The sequence below is a fragment of the Bombina bombina genome, chromosome 9 (assembly GCF_027579735.1).
Source record: "Bombina bombina isolate aBomBom1 chromosome 9, aBomBom1.pri, whole genome shotgun sequence".
In the NCBI taxonomy this organism is placed as follows: Eukaryota; Metazoa; Chordata; class Amphibia; order Anura; family Bombinatoridae; genus Bombina; species Bombina bombina.
In genome coordinates this window covers 157,822,632-157,844,537 of record NC_069507.1, presented here as the reverse complement: position 1 = coordinate 157,844,537, position 21,906 = coordinate 157,822,632, and the positions used below count along the sequence as shown (strand labels likewise).

Below are 21,906 nucleotides of genomic sequence, written 5' to 3'. Positions count from 1 at the left end.
CACACTTGCCACCTTTACAAACCATATACCACTCTGGTTGAGGTACATTGACGATGTGCTCTTCCTTTGGGAAGGACCACCAGATATGCTTATGGAATTCCTAAACAGATTAAATAACAACAACCTGAACATAAAATTAACTTATGAATTCAACAATCAAGAAGTGACATTTCTGGATTTAAAAATATCAAAAGGGGAATTAAGAACTATCAGAACTGATCTTTTCCGCAAAAAAACAGCAACTAACAACTTGCTCCATGCAACCAGTGGTCATTCTCCAAACACAATAAAAGCTTTACCAATTGGGGAATTTTTAAGAATGAAGCGGAACTGTTCAGACCCAATTACCTATAAACAAAGAGCAGATGAATTACAAGTTCGGCTGCAACAGAGGGGATATAGTAACAGGAGCATTAAAAGAGCAAGATACCGAGCAAATCAAACTGAAAGGAAGGATTTACTCCAAAAAAAACATAAAGCCAAAGATCAGAACACTAGGCTAATTGTTACTTACTCACCACAAATAAATGAGGTGATAAATATCCTCAATAAACATGTACACATTCTCCAAGCAGATCCCAAGATTAACAACATTGTGGGAAAAAAGATACAGATTGGCTATAGACGGACTAAAAATCTTAAAGATGTACTAAGCCCTAGCCATTTTGTGAGAAAGAAAGCCAAAGATAACCCAATCTCTATGGGCAACTTCAAATGCAGAAACTGCTCTATATGTAACCATCTGCTACCAGTCAAATCTGTTAGAGACAGATTTGGTCACAAACATACAATCCAATCACATATCAACTGCAATACTGTAAATATTATTTACGCAATAACATGCAGTTGTGGTATGATCTATGTAGGAATGTCCACAAGGAAATTACGAACCAGAATGCTAGAACATCTAAGCAATATCAGAAATGCAGCCAAAGATATTGCTAAACAAAAAAACATCACAACTGTGGCATCTCATTTTCTAGCCCATCACAAAGGCCAAACTACAGCATTTCGCTGTTATGGACTTGAAAAAATCTCTTTAGGAATTAGGGGAGGAAATCTTGAAGACACTCTACTTAAAAGAGAAAGTCGTTGGATTTATTTAATGAATTCTGTCTCCCCCATGGGAATGAACGAAAATAATAATTATTTCACCTATTTGTAAAACTCCAACTTAACAATGAATTCAGAAACACTGTTATAGATAGTGGCACAGCCATAAGAGACAATAGAGCACATAAATACAATTACAACAATAATTATAGATCAAATTCTTTTTCTTTCAAAAATTCGGAATTCATCCCAATATAGAACATCAGCTTAGGAGCATCATATATTCAATGTAAAATAAAATAGGATATTCATATGTAGTAATAGTAAGAGCATGTGATCTAATAAAATAATTGTATAAAACTACACACATTTTAAGATTCTTTTAGTAAGTTAGTCAACACTATCACCAAGTCACGATATTACAATTCAACCGGTTACTTTATTATCCGGGTCTTTCTTAATTAAGCATCCATCACTAAAGCACATTATTAATTATTATAAAGATAACCTTTTTATTTTATTTTATTTATTTTATATTTTAATTATGCACATATGGCAATGTCCACAAGAAGTACAACCTTTTTATTATTATCGAGATTAAATAACCCCTTAATAATAATCACTAGGCAAGTATCCTTATAATACCCCCACCACACCCCCTCACTTTCTTAGCAAATATTAATTTATAAACATATATTCACTTATTAATCACTATTTTCACTAGTTTCTTTGAGTCATTTAACATTCCATGTTACAGGAATACACAAGCACAAAATTCAAAATAAAAACCAGCAAATCACAATTTAAAATAATATTTTAAAAAACTTATATACAAATCTTAATATTACTCTATGCAATCACATAATAATTTATAACTCTCCTTTATATTCCAAAGTGAATCACATAATAACGTAAAACTCAGATACTAATGTCTAAAGGGCGCAATTGTGAGAGCTATAACACAATATCTCACATATACAATCTTATCTCACTGATTTAATACTTACTAAATCACGATAGATCTAATCAAGATAGAATTTGGAATGAAAAATGGAGATTATCATAGACTTTAATATCTGTAGTCTATGAGATTTTTTCGGCTTAGAAATTTTGAATAAACCATAATATAAATTCGATACATATCCCACTAATAGCTATTTACCAACTCAATTACATAAAACAAACCTTTGTTTTTAATTTGTTATAAAGAAATAACACATTGCCACTATCTATATACTAGGCTTCATTGTGTAAATCCTGGATTAAATATAAGCAATTTCCTAATAGATGCGATTATACCTTTCGCAATATAGGAATACAATACGGCATTGGAAGCTACGCTGTACTTTGTATTCATTTCAACCAAGGCTCCTATTGGCCATTATGTCCTAAGAGGCGTGTTTCTTTAGAACAGAAAAGACCGCGAAAACCGCGGCGCCCCGCCTTCGAAAAAGCCGGTTCACCCGGCGAAACATGTCAGGAGAAGGGGGAATTGGGTCCCTCTATTTTTAGAATCTGGAACTGTTAGTTATGTAAATATGATATCTGAGCTGACGATCAAACGTATACTCAGATTAGCCAGTTAGCCATACGATTTTAGGAGTATCACTCCATATATTGAGACTTGACGTCTCTGAGAGCGGTTACAGCTGTTACCGCTGCCCTTTTGGGTCTGTGCAACTACCTCTGAAATCATTAATGAATAGCAACAGTGTTGCGTTATAGGTTGCAACTGTAATATGGTTGCGGTCATAGGCTGCAAATATACTGTTACAATTTACTAAAATACTATACTGGGGATTTTTATAACAACGCTATTGGATGACTGGGGATTGTACAAATGAGACTAAGACTAAAAGCTAATTTTACTTGATAGTATATAATCTATCCTGTACGGCATCACTAACTGACAAACAACACTTTGTGGTTATATTATTTGATAGACTGCCACCGTGGGCATTGATACCGGGAAACAAGATTCATATTTTATAGGACCCTAGCATTGTCAACTTAGCTAAGCAAGCAACGATCCTCAATCAAATATACGATTAGGATCAGAGTAAATCACAGAATACATTTACTTACATACCTTATAGAATTATTATGGTGTTACTAAGCTTTCTGTGTATATTACTTATTACAGTTATTGACTAATGCAATACCCTTTAATGTTATTGATTCTTGTGGAATCCAGCTAATTACTTTAAGATAGGCAATACCTCTGGACTGGGACCAAGTCAGTTTAAGGATACTGACAACCATTTACAGTGATTACTATCATTACTATTAGTCTTAATAGGAGCAAGCTTTTTAAGTAACTGTTCCCAATCATATATACCCAAGTATATTGAATTTCCCCTATATAGACAAATACAACATTATGGTATAACATAGGAACATTATAACCCTGAAGAATAACCAAACTTCAGACATACCATTTTCATTCTATAGGGGTAACCTATATCTATACAGGACAACCTATAAGACTCAACATTCACTTTTCTATAATTTGATTTAGATTTAATCCATGAGCAGCGGTTAATAACCAATTATATAGGAGAAGACACACAATAAGTGGTAGCACTGTATTAACCATATATAATTAACTCTTTAGGGTTAACAGTACCCAATTCAGTGCCCACAAATAAATACTCCTTATCTATTGGTTCACTCTACTAATGTGAGACGCCAACCATAATCGCAATAACTGACTAACTATAAATATTACAAGGTCTGTCAGATATTCTCAGACGAATTACACAATACTACCTATCAGTTCTTCAGTGTTTTTAAATATACCCAGTTTTTAATAAATCCTATTAAAGTGTTTATGTTTTTAACGTGTCATTTTTTCACACACAACACGCCACACCTTTATGATTTGATGAGGGAGTGAGTGCTTTCAAGTGTACTCTTTTTTGTGACTTCTTGGTCACTAACTTGTCATTGTGTTAAGTACACAGCACCCCTTGGGCAGTAAATAATAAATATAAGGCTACTTTTTTTACTATTATTAGCCCATCCCTCTTTACTTTAGTAGTGCCATCACACTCTCTTTCCTTTTGACATCCCCACTAGATCAGCAAACCACATCCTTCACGGCCACGACGGAGCAATCAGTATCACTGATGCCCGCTTCTACTTGATGCGGGCCACTACTCGAGGAAGGAGAGGTAATGGCGGAAAAAGGTATATTAGACTGAATCTCCAAGGCACCACTAATGCATCTATTAGCTCTGCCTGAGGATCCCTGGATCTCGACCCATACCTGGGTAGCTTTGTATTGAGACGGGATGCCATAAGATCCATCTTCGGAGTCCCCCATCTGTTGAATATCCCCGCAAACACCTCTGGATGCAGAGACCATTCCCCGGATGAAAAGATTGTCTGCTGAGAAAATTTGCTTCCCAGTTGTCCTCACCCGGAATGTGCATCGACGACAGCGAACAGTTGTGGGCCTCCGCCCACTGCAGAATTCGAGATACCTCCCTCATTGCTAGGGAGCTCCTAGTTCCTCCCTGGTATTTGATGTAAGCCACGAGGTGATATTGTCTGATTGGAATCTGATTAACTGGGACGAATCCAGACGGGGCCAAGCCTTCAGAGCATTGAAGATTGCTCTAAGTTCCAGAATGTTGATCGGAAGAGAGCTCTCCTCCCGAGACTAAAGGCCCTGAGCCTTCTTGGCTCCCCAAACTGCTCTCCATCCTGAGAGACTCGCATCTGTAGTCACAATCTCCCAGGATGGTCTTAAAAAGGATGTCACTCGGGACAGGTGAGCTGAACAGAGCCACCAAGAGAGCGATTCTCTCGACCCGTTGTCCAGAGAGATCTGTTAACACAGATCCGAATGATTGCCGTTCCACTGTCTAAGCATGTACAGTTGTAAAGGTCTGAGACCGAACCTGGCAAAGGGAATTATGTCCATGCTGGACACCATGAGACCAATCATCTTCATACACTGTGCCACAGAGGGCCTTGAGGAGGTCCGGAGGGCAAGACATGCCGAAGCCAGCTTGCAGCGTCTCTGGTCTGAAAGAAATATCCTCATGACTAATGAGTCTATTATAGTGCCCAGGAATTCTACCCTGGTGTTTGGAATAAGAGAACTCTTTTCTAAGTTTATCTTCCATTCGTGGGATCAAGAGAGAGAAGAGTTTCCGAATGTTCTTCCGCTAGACGAAAGGATGGTGCTTGTACCAGAATATCGTCCAAGTAAGGTGCTACTGCAATGCCCTGGGTTCTGGCCACGGCCAAGAGAGCCCCCAGAACCTTTGTGAAAATTCTTGGGGTAGTAGCTAGGCAGGAAGGCAAACCTTAGGAACTGAAAGTGTTCCCTGTGGATTGGTACATGAAGGTGAGCATCCTTCAGATCTATAGTGGTCATGAACTGTCCCTTCTGGACTAGGGAAGGATAGACCTCATCGTCTCCATCTTGAACGAGGGGACATTCAGAAACTTGTTTAAGCACTTTAGGTCCAGAATCGGACAGAAAGTTTCCTCCTTTTTTGGGACCACGAAAAGGTTTTAGTAGTATCCCAAGCCTCGTTCCTCTATGGGAATAGGGACAATGACTCCTAAGGAAGACAGATCCCGGATGCACCCCAGAAAGGCCTCCCTCTTCTCTGGTTTTGATGACAGATTTGAGAGGAGGAATCTGCCCTTGGGTGGAAGAGACTTGAACCCAATTCTGTAACCCTGAGCAATGACCTCCAGGACCCAAGGATCCTGCGCATCCCTGAACCAAGCCTCTGAGAAGAGCAAAAGTCTGCCTCCTACCTGATCCATAGACAGATCGGGGGAGACCCCATCATGCTGATTTAGTCTTAAAAGGCTTCTTGCTCTGCTTGGACTTATTCCAGGACTGAGCCGGCTTCCAAGTATTAGGTTGCTCAGTCTTAGCGGAGGATTGCTGATGCTGGGATTTGTCAAAATGAAAGGAACGAAAATTATTAGGTTTTCCCTTAGATCTGTTCTTTTCATCTCGCGGTAGGAAGGCACCCTTGCCCCATGTATCCATGGAGATAATAGAGTCCAGGCTTGGACCAAACAAAATCTTACCCTTGAATGGAAGGGAAAGGAGTCTGGACTTGGAAGTCATGTTCACAGACCAAGACTTCAGCCACAGAGCCTGGCAAGCCTGAACAGAAAACCCAGTAGTTTTAGCATTTAAATGAATAATTTGCATAACAAATAAAAGAATTAACGACCCTTAAAGCCTTAATTCTGTCAAGAATACTATCGAGGGGTCAAATAGAAATTCCAGCAGCACAGCAGCAAATATCTAAACAAGAAGTTTATTTATTCACATCAAACAGGTACAGCACATGGAATAAACGTCTGACGCGTTTCATGACCCCTAGTGGTGCGTCATCATAGACTAAGGATATTACACCAGTGACCATCTTATATAATGGTCACAGTTAATTACCGTATTAACTCTATAATGTGATACATCATTTTAACACACACACCATTAAAAACAGTAAATGTCACAGATTATTCAAGTCCTATTTCTGCTGAATTAAGGGAAAAATAAATGTAAATGTATATGTATATATATATATATATATATATATATATATGCAAATGAGTCACCCAGATGTTTATAACAACAACAACAACAGCAAAAATAACCAACTAATTCTAATTTAAATTTAGATTGTATGCTCCCTCAAAACATTGAGATGGTATTCTAATACAGGTATAATATTAGCAATAATATGGTTATGAATATACACCTAAAGTGCATGGATATATAGGTATTTCATAGAATTACCAAAGATGCCATGATTACTATTCAAATCACTACCAGCATGAAACATCTAATAATAACATGAAAATATGTACTCAATATGTTAACTTAATGTATTACATACCCATCTCATAACCATTAATGTGGCAAATTAATTATGGAAAACAAATTATATATGTATATATATATATATATATATATATATAATAGCAAGATTGCATTTGAAGGAAAACTATGTATGGTTATCTGACCTTATTTATAGGAAACACATAAAGTATGTTACTATCCAAGTATTAACTAAATACCAACAAGATATCTATTTCTTCAGTAAAGAAGACCCAGCTATCACAAATTAAACCATACCTGCCAATATCATAATGCATAACAATATCTCACCATTCATGTTAATATGAAAACAAATATAAACATATGTTGCAACATTTACTTTCGCCAGTATCTATTCATGTTTTTATTACTGTTATTATGTCCATTTTATTTTATTTAATGTTATTATTTTTACTATTGTTGTTATTTTTGTTGTTAGTTTTTGTCTTTGTATTTCACTAAGATTGAGATGAGTATATTTATACAAAAAAAAGAAAGAAAAAAAATCATACGTTAATTTTGTTTCTCCCAAATCTTCATCACCAATGATGGTCACAAGCAAATAATAGACTAAACACCTCAAAAAGTTGACTACTTAATATATAAAGAGAATACTATTAGAAGACATGAGGACCTAATCATTATATCAAATCAAAAGTTTAGAAATATCTCATAGTGGAAGAAAACTATACAAAATAACTAATGTCCCATTGCAGGTTCAACCCAGAAGGAACCCTGGACTTGAGCTTATATATCCAATATAGCTCCTTTTTGTCAAGTATCTTGTATCTGTTTCCTCCCCTAGAGGGAGTTTTTGCCACACCAATAATTCTCACTGTGAAATCCCCACTATTTGTAAAATAAAAGAGATTAAAGTGTCTGGCCACCGCAGAGTCCTTGTTGAAATTTTTGACATCATTTACATGCTCTCTGATCCTCACATTTACCTCCCTTGTCGTCTTGCCAACATACTGTACTGTATATGGCAATGCTTACACTCTAACATATAGACTGTAAATGTGGTTTTACAGTTCGCATAAAAAGATGTCATAAGTCATTTCATCTACAGACGACCTAAACACATTAGTTACTTCCATCATACTGCAAGTTAAGCAGGTTCTTACTCCACGCCTGAAATTCCCTCTCCTCCTTAGCCAATGGTCACCCCTGTTACTTAATGTATTAGGAACCAAACTAGAGGCCAATTTCGACGCAAAGGTTTTTTTAAGGACAAATTTACAATTTTCAATGTGACTTTGCAAAACACTGTCACCTGCCAAAATCAGTAAATTCCTTTTCAAAATCTTCACTATTTGCGAAAATTGTGTTGTATAGTCAGTAGTGAAATAAATATCCTGAATGTTGAAACATCTTTCTTAACAGAGTTTCTATCTTTTTATCCATGGGCTCTTTGAACAACGAACTATCCTCCAGTGGGATAGTAGTGCGTTTTGCAAGCGTGGAGACAGGGCCATCCACCTTAGGGACAGAACCCCACAACTCCAACTGAGAGTCCGGAACCGGGAACAGTTTCTTAAAAGCAGACGAAGGGGTGAAGGAAGAACCAATCCTCTCCCATTTGTTCTTAATAATGTTTGCCATCTTTACAGGAACAGGGAAAGTCTGAGGAACAACTCTGTCTTCGTAAACTCTACCCAGTTTAGGAAATAAAGGTTCATCAGGCAGTTTGGCCTCTGGAACCTCTAAGGTAGCCAGAACTTCCATTAAAAGAAAGCGCAAGTGGTCCATCCTAAATCTAAAATCTGGTTCCTCCGCAATCGGAGGCTTAGAGGCAGCTTATTCCGACCCAGAAAGTTCACACTCTGAAGTATCAGAAAGAACTTCTTCATCAGACAATCGTCTATCAGCTATAGCCAATAAACTGGATGATCCCTGGGAAGGATAGCAATATTTGACCTTTCGTTTGCACTTAGCAGGGTGAGGTAAAGCACAAATGGCCGCAGACACCGCCATTTGTAACTGCGCAGTGAAGTCTGGAGGTAAAATGCCTCCTTCAGATGGAGGATCAGGCGTGCTATGGGAAACTGCATGTGTATTAGGAGATGAAAGCAGGGTGTACACCTCACGATCTTACCGGAATCTATGCTGTGGAACAGAAACACAGCCTCTCAAATTTGACTGTCTTGTAGCATTGCTCCTGACATGGACTTGAGTGATGGAAGCATGTAGTGAAACTCGTCAACACTGATTGCTTAGGAGCTGTTGATACGAGTCTGGATGGGTTCGCAGAAAGACACTCCCTGCATCTCCAGACTCTAACTTTCGTCAATGCTCTCACTGAGAGGTTGACAAGACTACTTAAAACTCCAGTCCCATTTCAAAGGGTAGATACCCTTCATAAGGAACTACTCTGAATCTTCTGATTTCTCTGCCAACCTCCTGTGGTGACTAAAGGCAAAGAATGACTGGGATACGAGGGAAGTGGGGGAGGTATTTAAGACTTTGGCTGGGGTTGTCTTTGCCTCCTCCTGATGGCCAGGTTCTGTATTTCTCACAAGTAAGCAATGAAGCCGTGGACTCTCCTCATATTAAGAAGGAAATGTTGCATTGTTTTATTTTAAAGCAAAGGGGAAATGAATCAGCTGCTAAAATAGAAAATTCAGTCTTACTTTCAGTTTAAACTTGATTTGTTTTATCAAGTAAATGTGTGTCAGAAAATAAAGCCTAATAAAAACATTTTACCCTTTCTTTTTAAAAATGTTTAAATGTTAGTCTCACACATGCTACAGTGACTGCTTCATGCCCCAATGTAACCCATACAACAGGATTATCTATGTCCCAATAAAAAAGCAGTGTCTTTTAATTTGTTAAGTGCATGGTCTCCCCAACCAGAAGAAAACGCACTTACCTGCTCCGCTGTCCGGCATGTAGACAGTTACTAGGTATGAGAAGACACAGTTCTTCACAGAGACCTTTGAAAAAGAAAGAACAGAGTAGCCAACTCTGGCTTTCTAAACTAGGGCAGCAATTGTTAGGAAAATGCAGTAAGTACCTCTTTAAAAGTTCCTAAATGCTAAATTCCTATATGTATCTGTATATAGCTATACCTTTATATAATCATCTATATATTTAACCAAAATTCCATCAGATATATATTTATGTAACAAAATATAGAACATATTCTGCTATGCTCAGAACATTAGAATGTACATTATGCCCTATAAGCTCCTGTATTTGCAGCTTTAATTAACTGCGATTGGGTTTGTGCAACTTGTTGCGTGTTATTTTTTTTAAATTGTGGCTCTATGAAAGTTTATGGGGGAATGCAATTATGCATTTGCGACCTTGCGTAGTCTATCTTTTGTCTCGAGTATGCGTGCGTTTGAGCGCAAACTTTTTACTTTCAAATCGTAATAAGAGTGCAAAACACTGAGCGCAACAAACTTACGTCTACGGATGAAACGCTTAAATTTAAGAGCAAAATTGCACTTCACTTATAATCGAGCCCAAAATAGGTTTATTTTTTAAGGGGGCTGTTAAACCAAGCTATTTTTATTGTAATGTTTGAGAAAAATAGAATAACAGGGGTAAGGACATTTACAGAATAAATCATTTTGGATAGATAGAGTAGATTTTCATTGTATAAAATATGTCTAATAACATACCTTGTGTACCTGTCACAGTTAGTAAAGAAATCTACTAAACAAGCCAGCAGGTAGGTTTCTGAAAGAAAAACACAAAACATTGGTCATAAACTCAGACTGACAGTTACATTTAAACAGTAAAAGAAAGCAAAGTGAAGATTGCAATATGTACAAAGAATTAAATACTCTATAAACAGTTTAACAAATAATCATGATTATTTCCCTCTTGTAGATCTTATTTTGAATAAAACATTTCTAACTCATGACCTCTTCCTTCAACTGAAAGGATTCTTGTTCAACAAAAACTACTGCTTGTGAGCCACAGAGAACTGCTGGTCCCGAGTGGAAACTGCTGCTAAACCCATCAGCAGCGGAAGTCGCATGACTTGCACTGCTGATTCCCACTCTACAGCTAGCTCCCAAGCAGGACTTAAACTATGTATTTTTAACACTATAATGGCCCTTTAAACTGATCATGAAAAATATCACTGAGAATCACAAGTCAGGGGTAAAAAGTTATTCAAAGACAAAGTCAAACTCCTTTTTACAGCTATGGAATACCTAGTTACCTATATACACAATCTTTTGGCTACAGGTCACCTTTCTCCCAATATACAAGTTTACAATAACTGGTTCATGAGTAGCTGAAAGTAAACAGTAGTAAAACATATAAGTAACTGCCTCTATGGAGACCAATCTGCTTACTGGACTTTACCTTTGTCTGCTTGGCTTATTATTACCTATTCTATAAATATTTAAAGGGACATTGTTTTCTAAAATGTTCTTCCTTTTCATGTGTTCCCAATGGTCCATTTTACCTGCTGGAGTGTATTTACTTGAAAATAGTTAATTTACCTTTATTTGCTATTTGAAATAAATATTTTTGCCTGTTGAATCCACACCTATACTTATGTTATGCAAATAGAAGACAATAGCGCTGATTAATCTCCAAATGGTGGTTATGAGGGAAGAGAGGTTTTGTGTGTGAAATAGCTTCTTGTGTGTATTCAACACCCCCAGCCATAATTAGCATTTTAATACCGGACATAAATAACACAAGCAGGTCTGCTTTACTTGCAGACTCAGCCAATTGGTATGGGCATGTCCTAGGTGATGGTTTTAATGAGAAAAAAAGGTTTTAAATATAGAAATAAATGCGAAGGAACAATATCCCATGCATTTAACACTCTGCAGGCCCTTTTAAAGTGACAATGTGCTACACAAGGGTCAAACACATAGTTAAAGTGCACTACAGAGCAGCAGTGCAGTTCTCGGACCTAACTGAATACATCTGGTGAGCCAATGACAAGAGGCATATGCATGCAGCTACCAATCCCCCTTTGTGAGGGTTAAACACATAACATTGCTGGATTGTTAGTGCTTAAATTAAAGCATGTAATTTTTGCACTATTATGTCTCTTTAAAGTCAGCTCCACAGAAGTAACACACTGCTGGGAACTAGGTGAAAACATCTGGTGAGACAATGACAAGAGGCATGTTTGTGTAACCACAAGCTAGCTTCCAGTAATGCATTGCTGCTCCTGAGTCTACCTAAGTATGCTTTTCAACAAAGGATACAGAGAGAACAATGGCTCTCTAAACAAATACCCAACCATCATCTCTAAACAAATAGCCAACCATCATCTCTAAACAAATAGCCAACCATCATCTCTAAACAAATAGCCAACCATCATCTCTAAACAAATAGCCAACCATCATCTCTAAACAAATAGCCAATCATCATCTCTAAACAAATAGCCAATCATCATCTCTAAACAAATAGCCAATCATCATCTCTAAACAAAAAGCCAATCATCATCGCTAAACAAATAGCCAATCATCATCTCTAAACAAATAGCCAATCATCATCTCTAAACAAATAGCCAATCATCATCTCTAAACAAATAGCCAATCATCATCTCTAAACAAATAGCCAATCATCATCTCTAAACAAATAGCCAATCACCATCTCTAAACAAATGTAAAAAGAGGCAACTTAAAGTGAATGTAAATTTTGATGCTAAAGTGCCCGGTTTTTAAAAATTTGATTAAAAACAGGGGCACTTTAATTCATCAAAAATTACATTTCACTCCTGTTGTAAGAAAAAAACTTACCTTTTACTCTTGACAGCAGCTCCAGCTTCCTCCACCCATCGCAAAGCCTCTTCCTGGGTCTAAAATGAGGAATCCGGCTTCCTCCAATCACGGCATTGAATCAGAAACTGATTCCCCCGGGGTGGAAGCCGTGATTGGAGGATGACCTATGCATCATTTCTGACATCAGAAATGGCTTGCGACGACCGGAGGAAGATGGAGCTGCTGTCAAGAGTAAAAGGTAAGTTTTTTTTTACAACAGGCGTGAAATGTAAATTTTGATGAATTAAAGTGCCCCTGTTTTTAATCAAACTTTTAAAAACCGGGTACTTTAGCATCAAAATTTGCATTCATTTTAAGAGACATGAAACCCAAAATATTTCATTCATGATTCAGATAGAGAATACAATTTTAAACAACTTTCCAATGTACTTCTATTATCTAATTTGCTTCATTCTCTTGATATCCTTTGTTGAAAAGCATCTCTCGATAGGCTCAGTAGCTGCTGATTAGCGGCTGCATATAGATGCCTTGTGCGATTGGCTCACCCATGTGCATTGCTATTTCTTCAACAAAGGATATCTAAAGAATGAAGCAAATTAGAGAATAGTAGTAAATTGGAATGTTGTTTAAAATTGTATTCTCTATCTGAATCATCAAAGAAAAAGTTGGGTTTCATGTTTTTTTTTTTACAAATCTTAGTATCTCACCTGGTAAGTTGAATAGGGTGTTGAGAATGTAGAATCGATCTGTATCATCCCGCTGGATAAACTTATTTGGGTATTGTTCCCTGGTTTCTGGTCTATAGTAAAAGAAAAGATGAGCAGATTATTCTGCATATCCACATAACATATTAATTGCTTTTTACATTTAAATGTCTAAGGTCTGAACATTAAAAACAAAAAGTATGCTCCATATTGAAAATGTAACACAGAAGTGATTTTAACCCCTTGAATGCCCCCACTTTCTCCTGCTCCATATTTGTTCTTTATTGAGGCACAGGAGGCTTTTTAACCCCTTAATGACCGGACCATTTTTTCAATTTTCTTACCCTTAATGACAATGGCTATTTTTACATTTCTGCAGTGTTTGCGTTTAGCTGTAATTTTCCTCTTACTCGTTTACTGTACCCACACATATTATATACCGTTTTTCTCGCCATTAAATGGACTTTCTAAAGATACCATTATTTTCATCATATCTTATAATTTACTAAAAAAAAATGATAAAATATGAGGAAAAAATGGAAAAAAACACACTTTTTCTAACTTTGACCCCCAAAATCTGTTACACATCTACAATCACCAAAAAACACTAATGCTAAATAGTTTATAAATTTTGTCCTGAGTTTAGAAATACCCAATGTTTGCACGTTCTTTGCTTTTTTTTGCAATTTATGGGGCAATAAATACAAGTAGCACTTTACTATTTCCAAACCACTTTTTTTCAAAATTAGCGCTAGTTACTTTGGAACCCTGATATCTGTCAGGAATACCTGAATATCCCTTGACATGTATATATTTTGTTTTAGAAGACATCCCAAAGTATTGATCTAGGCCCATTTTGGTATATTTCATGCCACCATTTCACCGCCAAATGCGATAAAAAAAAAAAAAAAAGTTCACTTTTTCACAAATTTTGTCACAAACTTTAGGTTTCCCACTGAAATTATTTATAAACAGCTTCTGCAATTATGGCACAAATGGTTGTAAATTCTTCTCTGGGATCCCCTTTTTCATAAATAACAGACTTATATGGCTTTGTGGTTGCGTTTTGGTAATTAGAAGGCCGCTAAATGCCGCTGCGCACCACACGTGTTTTATGTCCAGGAGTGAAGGGGTTAATTAGGGAGCTTGTAGGGAGCTTGTAGTGTTAATTTTAGCTTTAGTGTAGTGTAGTAGACAACCCCAAGTATTGATCTAGGCCCATTTTGGTATATTTTATGCCACCATTTCACCGCCAAATGCGAGCAAATAAAAAAAAAACTTTAAATTTTTCACAATTTTAGGATTCTCACTGAAATTATTTACAAACAGCTTGTGTTATTATGGCAGAAATTGTTGTAAAAGCTTCTCTGGGATCCCCTTTGTTCAGAAATAGCAGACTTATATGGCTTTGGCGTTGCTTTTTGGTAATTAGAAGGCCGCTAAATGCTGCTGCGCACCACACGTGAATTATGCCCAGCAGTGAAGGGGTTAAATTAGGTAGCTTGTAAGGAGCTTGCAGGGTTAATTTTAGAGATCAGCCTCCCACCTGACACATCCCACCCCCTGATCCCTCCCAAACAGCTCTCTTCCCTCCCCCACCCCACAATTGTTCCCGCCATCTTAAGTACTGGCAGAAAGTCTGCCAGTACTAAATAAGAGTTTTTTGGTTTCTTTTAAATAAAAATAATAAAATATTTTAGTTGTGATGAACCCCTTCCTTAGCACCAACCTCCCTGATCCCCCCTCCAGCTCTCTAACCCTCTCCCCTACCTAATTACCGCCATCTTGGGTACTGGCAGCTGTCTGCCAGTACCCAGTTTGGCCCCACAAACCAAAGTATTTTAATTTTATTTTTAACTTTTATTTTTATTTTTAATTATTTCTGTAGTGTAGCAGCCCCCACACAATACCCCCACCCCCTCCCCCTCCCAGATCCTTTTATATGGAAAAAAAATTGTTTTAACTTTTTTTCCCCCTTCCTAACTTCATTGGTGTCAGTGTGGCTAATGCGTGCACGTGCACACGCGTCCACGTGCGCGCGCATCGTGCACGCGCGCACACGCTCCCTCCTCCCACCCGGTCAAACAGCACCATCGGCACCATCGCTACCAGTGCAGAGAGGGCCACAGAGTGGCTCTCTCTGCATCGGAAGCTTGTAAAGGGGTATTGCAGGATGCCTCCATATCGAGGCATCACTGCAATACCCTCAGAGCTGCTGGAAGTGGTTGTGATCACTTCCAGCACTCTGTTAGACAACTGACGTACCAGGTACGTCCATTGTCATTAACTGATTGTTAATGCATGACGTACCTGGTACGTCAGTTGTCATTAAGGGGTTAAATTTAGCTAAACACACAGGTAGCATTTAAGTGTCCACTAGTATGTTTGTGAAGATTTTACTGGACAGCCTGCTAAAATACTGCACTGTCCTGTTGCATACTGGACACTTAGCAACACTGGTAACTGGTAACCTTGTGCACAGGATCATCCGTGTGTTTAATTTTGTTTGTGGAAGAGAGGATGCATAGAAAGCAAATAGAAGAGAATTGAATTTAGGACAGGAAGATAGAGAGGGACATATGATTATGTTTGGGACACTGTAGGTAGAAGAAAGTGAAGCCAGCATGAGAAAAAAAGAGAACAAAAACACAAGATATAAGTGATTGGCATCTAGTAGAAGAGAAAAACTTCAGAGGAAAGGAAGGGAATAATAAAGGAATAATATCAAGTCCGTCTCCTCCCTTCGACAGCAGGAATAATATCAAGTCCGTCTCCTCCCTTCGACAGCAGGAATAATATCAAGTCCGTCTCCTCCCTTCGACTGCAGGAATAATATCAAGTCCGTCTCCTCCCTTCGACTGCAGGAATAATATCAAGTCCGTCTCCTCCCTTCGACAGCAAGAATAATATCAAGTCCGTCTCCTCCCTTCGACAGCAAGAATAATATCAAATCCGTCTCCTCCCTTCGACTGCAGGAATAATATCAAGTCCGTCTCCTCCCTTCGACTGCAGGAATAATATCAAGTCCGTCTCTTCCCTTCGATTGCAGGAATAATATCAAGTCCTTCTCCTCCCTTCGACTGCAGGAATAATATCAAGTCCTTCTCCTCCCTTCGACTGCATGAATAATATCAAGTCCGTCTCTTCCCTTCGACTGCATGAATAATATCAAGTCCGTCTCCTCCCTTCGACTGCAGGAATAATATCAAGTCCGTCTCCTCCCTTCGACTGCAGGAATAATATCAAGTCCGTCTCCTCCCTTCGACTGCAGGAATAATATCAAGTCCGTCTCCTCCCTTCGACTGCAGGAATAATATCAAATCCGTCTCCTCCCTTCGACTGCAGGAATAATATCAAATCCGTCTCCTCCCTTCGACTGCAGGAATAATATCAAGTCCGTCTCCTCCCTTCGACTGCAGGAATAATATCAAGTCCGTCTCTTCCCTTCGATTGCAGGAATAATATCAAGTCCTTCTCCTCCCTTCGACTGCAGGAATAATATCAAGTCCGTCTCCTCCCTTCGACTGCAGGAATAATATCAAGTCCGTCTCCTCCCTTCGACTGCAGGAATAATATCAAGTCCGTCTCCTCCCTTCGACTGCAGGTTCTCACAACAGAACCTGCAGTCAGGATTTATCAAGCAACGGTCATCAAACCACTGCTTCTCTACCTTCTTCTCCACCTCTTAGATGGAGAATTTGAATCTCCCCAGTCTCGTCCAACATGAAAGATTGACAGCTTCTGCCTGCACGTGACTGGTTGAATACGAGCAGAGGGAGTGGTGTGCACGCAAGTTCAAAATAGCGCTCGTGTGCAATGTTAAATTTATGCGGCGGATTGCTGCCCACCAGAGGAGAGCTGGGGCGGACAGAGACAAATATGTACTCCCCTGTCCACCCTTGATTGATAAATCGAGCCCAAACTAGGTAAAAATAATAATAATAATGCAGTGACAAATGATTTGTGACATGTCTTGCGACTTGAATGTCCTATGCTCTGAAGATCATTTTGCAACAATATCTAATACTATATTGAAGGGGAAAAAAACAGTTAAAAGTTTTTTTAAAGCCTTCATAAAATATAATATAGCATGCAAATAATTATTTATTTGCTTTACCTCTGCTCTGTGAGCCAAGCAAAACATCTGACATTTCCCCAAAGTACTTTACTTAACTTGTATACTCGTATTGATTGCAACACAAGGCACAAAATATAACTATAACAATAGGTTATTGTCAATCTAATAAGTACAACATTTTAATGAAATTTCTAGAACAGCAATAAACTGAGAAGTACAGAACATAACGAACTGTGACAAGGAAGGGGGTAATGTTAAAAAACCCACAGCAATGTACAAAAACTGCTTAGTAATACAAAGACAAAGAGAAAAAAGAAAACAGGTTTTGCTGTGATGCTGATGCAGCCAAACAGAGTTTGACTTATGACTATATACAGAAAGGAGACAATGAGAGCGAAGGTAAATTGTTAGATGTATTATCAGCAAACAATAGACCCTAGGGCTACAATGCAGGAACAGTGGTATGAAAGGAGCCCAGTTGTTTACTGTAAGCTTCCACCATTGACAGCTGGAACGCCTGAGCATCATCAGCACTCTAATGCAATAATAATACCCTTTATTTCCCTCTTTGCATCAGGCATGTTGTGGTATATATTTAAGAGTAAACAGAAATGTAACTGAATTTTATTAAAGGAGCGTAAAAGTCAGACTGAAAGTTATAGTAAACTTCACACGTTTTAAAATCAGTGATATTTTACAGGGACTTTAATTGATCACTTCTAATAAAGATGGGCTATAACTTACTTTTTAATCTAGCTGTGCCAGTCTAATTCCCTACGCTCGGGCCGCCCACTTCAAAACTCATATTTTTTGTGAGCTAACAGTTTGAACTGTCCTCCAATCAGCGCTCTAGCCTTTGCATGAGAGGTATTATATGTTTTGGATCAACAATCATGATAGAAAAAGCATTTGAGTTGGTTTAGGTGTGAATATTATTGTATATATATTTTTATTTAGCAAATAGATTGAGAGTAGAAATGAATATAAGTCTATTTAAATACCATTTTAATAAATTCTTATTAATTAACTAAGCTGAATCAGTGCTAAGCCACCTTAAGGGACTGGCTACCCCAATCCCCAAACAGTTTATACTATATATGTGTATTAGTTTGTGATTGGTTAGCACGATTCTTTTGTTCTGGGGGAAACTGAAATTAATGAAGAAAAAAATAATAATTATGACTTACCAGATAATTTCCTTTTCTTCGATACAGGGAGTGTGCTATAGAGGACACTGAATGCTAATGGGGGGGGGGGGGAGGTAACAATAAGGCGGCCCAATCTGAGGGCACCACAGCCTGGAGAAAATCCCAACTACCGAAATCTGCTTCAACAGATCCACAAAGTTAGAAGTAACTGCCCAACAATTAGGACCGTAAGAGCCCACGTCAGGGACCACACAAAATCACTGGTCCCAAATAGAGCACACAAACCTCTGAGGAGACGAGAGTCCCGCTGACTAAGGCAAAGAAACACTCCTCCACGAACACGACAAGGAGGGCAACCAAGACTCTCAACACCGTACACTTCCATAGGAAGAACTCAGGAACAAAAAACTATGCTAAAGAGGTCCGAAAGGACCTTGAGGTACGATCCCAGAAAAAAAGGGAGAGAAGCCCCTTGCAAAACCCAAAGAAAAAGTCTCCTTAGAAAAAAGACCCAAGAAGGTGGATTAACCAACTGCAAGAGATACTAGGACCTGGAGAGATATTCCAGAAATGGAACAGGTCAATAGACAATTCAAGGACCATCTGCTGCATCGATACAAAGAACTGATGCATCCTAGACAAAAAGTCTAAAGTCCTGAAGGACAAAATTTGAACGCAACTACCAGACCGCCGGCCACGTTGTAGCAAAAAGAAATGAACACCAAGGGTTCATGACCTCAGGAATAGAACAGAACCAGATATCTAGATCTGCTTAGGAGCCCACATATCCGGGCAGAAGCGACGGATGAGCCCACCCGTAACCCGTAGCCACCCTAACAAGAACAGGCTAAGAACCCTTTCTCCAGGACACCCTGGATGGACCAGAGAGAACCTCAAGAAGAAATATAAAATCAGAGAGAATCAACACCCCCCCCCCCACACACACACGGGGGGGGGGGGGATGCTGACAACCCAAAGAGTAAAATGAGGGACCAGCTACAAGCTGAGGAAAGAACTGACACCTTTCAAAAAAAAAAATCTGTCATGATACATCAAAACACCAAGGGCAAAGACCCTGTCAAACTCCATAATAAGGAGGACCCCTAATGGAGAAGATCAACTACAAAAAATGAGTCGTAGCACAAAAAGGTAGCAATCAGGTACCCTGATGACTACCCCTGACAGACTGAATTAACCCAGAAGAGGTGACATAGTCGAAGGGAACAAGGAAGAATAAACTTCCCCAGCACCGAAAAGATCCAGAGATCAATTAAAGAATCCCTGACCACGATCCCCTAAGGGCAAGACTAGGACAGGCACGAACGCCCAGAGAACCTAGATCGGACCCCACCAAGGTACAGATCCGTCAAAAGGATACACCAAAGGAGAGTCCCTCAACCTCCTGCTGAACTCTCAGAGTCAGAAAAAGGATCTATTTCAGAAAGAACCCAACTGGTAAAAACTCAGAAGACCAGGTCCTCAGAGTAGAAAGAGTGACCGAAGATTCCTAAGAGAAAACAGAAGGAATCCCAGAAGACACTCTCCCACTTCCATGGAAGTGATAAGACAAACTGCCCCAGTAGACCAAAGGAAAGTTTCCCAGAATATGGAAAGATATACCTCATACTGGCGACCGGTGCGGACTAACTAGAAATCTATGAAAATCCGGAGATAGATAGCAACATGCCAAGCCAAAAAATCGGACTGTTAACATCACCCACCCACAGTACCAACGAAGGACTGAAGGAAAACAGCAAGGCAAGCCTATAAAGTATGTTAACTCAAAAGGCCTAGGAGACTTCCTGTCTGAAAAGCAAACAGAATTAAGAAACACTCTGGAGCCTACCCCAGGGACTCCATTCCAAAACCAACTGGAAAGGACAAGAGAGATTTCTTAAAACTCCTAGCAGGCGATGGAGAAACCAGTGCCGCCAAAAATAGGAGCAACCAGAACCCAGAAAAACAGGATACTGTATTAAAAAAAAAACCTAGATCCCAGAAAATCTAGAATCAGAACTAGGCTACTGAAAACAAAGTTCCGGAAAACAGGATTTCCTCACATGAAATTAAATTATCCATCTCCCTGTTAAGGGAAGAGAGAACCGTATATCAACCCTCAAGAGGAAGAAAAAATAAGCTCTACATAGAGAGCATAGAAAACCAAATAGAACGAGAGGACCCCAATGGAGCACCAAAGGAGGGGAAATACACCCCTGAGAAAAGGAACCGGGAAAAAAAGACTCCAAAAAAGTCAACCTTCAAACTCCAAGTCAACAGCTTTGCAAAGCAGGGTATTAACTTGTAGGCCATCTGGACCGCATACGATCCAATATCAGACGCCCACCAAGACGATTTACCAGGACCAGTCTGACATCCAGGATAGAAGAGCTTCCTCTGGACCGAAAAACAACCTCTTGAGAAGAAGAAAGCAGAGTGGTAACTAGTACCCAAACAGGGCCAGCCTGTTAGTAAGGCTACAACATATCTGTACAAACCGCAAAAGAACAGAGATAACTATACCCAACCAGGACCAGCCCGATATGAAGGATACGACATATCTGTTTAAGGATCAAACAGAAAATTCAAAATTTCTAGCAGGGCCAGAAAACTGATAATAATAAACAGAAAAAACATATAAGCTCCGGAGCTTAAACATAGTCTCAACCATATCAGGGGAACGTCACCCTGACCAGAGACAACCTTCTTGTTTTTGTTTATTTATTTATTTTTATAGAACTTCCACCGGAAGATTCCATCAATCGCAACATGAAAATCGCCAATACCAGAATCCCAGAGCGAAAAGTCTTCCTAAGAAGAGTTTTAACAAAATCTCATGCTCCAAAAATAAAATAAAAATAAAAACTAATCCTAACCGGATTAGAAAAGAAAATAGGCAAGCGCACACAAGAGATAGCCCAAGGGAAGTGAAAACAACAAGTCCCGCCCGTCATGCAACACAATTCCTCAAGAGCTCCGAACTGGGAATCTGATACAAAAACAAACAATAACAATATAGAGACGATAAGGAAAAGGATCACCGTCCCTCCAGTTGTCTAAACAAGCTCACTAAAGAAGGATAACAGTCTTACGAATATCTCAATTGCCAGGGTGCACTTTTATATAAAAATTAATATTCCATTTAAAAAAAGTCACTCGCTGGTCTTGTTTTGTAAAACACAGCATTTATTGCATCAATATAAAATAGACATAACGTTTCGGTGTGTTCCTCACACCTTTGTCAAATGTCAAAATTCAGTTCCACAGTGAGATAGATAGATAGATAGATAGATAGATAGATAGATAGATAGAGAAAATAACTCATTATGTAGCTCATTAACAAATCTAGACAAGACAAAAGGCT

The 21,906-nt window shown here is 38.7% G+C and overlaps 1 protein-coding gene across 2 annotated transcripts in view; it reads right to left on the bottom strand.

The window, feature by feature from the left end:
- Positions 1-21,906, bottom strand: part of NT5C2 (5'-nucleotidase, cytosolic II) — a 325,894-nt gene that overhangs the window by 108,119 nt on the left and 195,869 nt on the right. For both annotated transcript variants that reach the window (XM_053692454.1, XM_053692453.1), the window contains exons 6-7: positions 13,323-13,414; positions 10,540-10,597 (exon numbers count right to left, since the gene is read on the bottom strand). In XM_053692454.1, the coding sequence (XP_053548429.1) occupies positions 10,540-10,597; positions 13,323-13,414 (150 nt within the window). The remainder of the gene's footprint in view (positions 1-10,539; positions 10,598-13,322; positions 13,415-21,906) is intronic.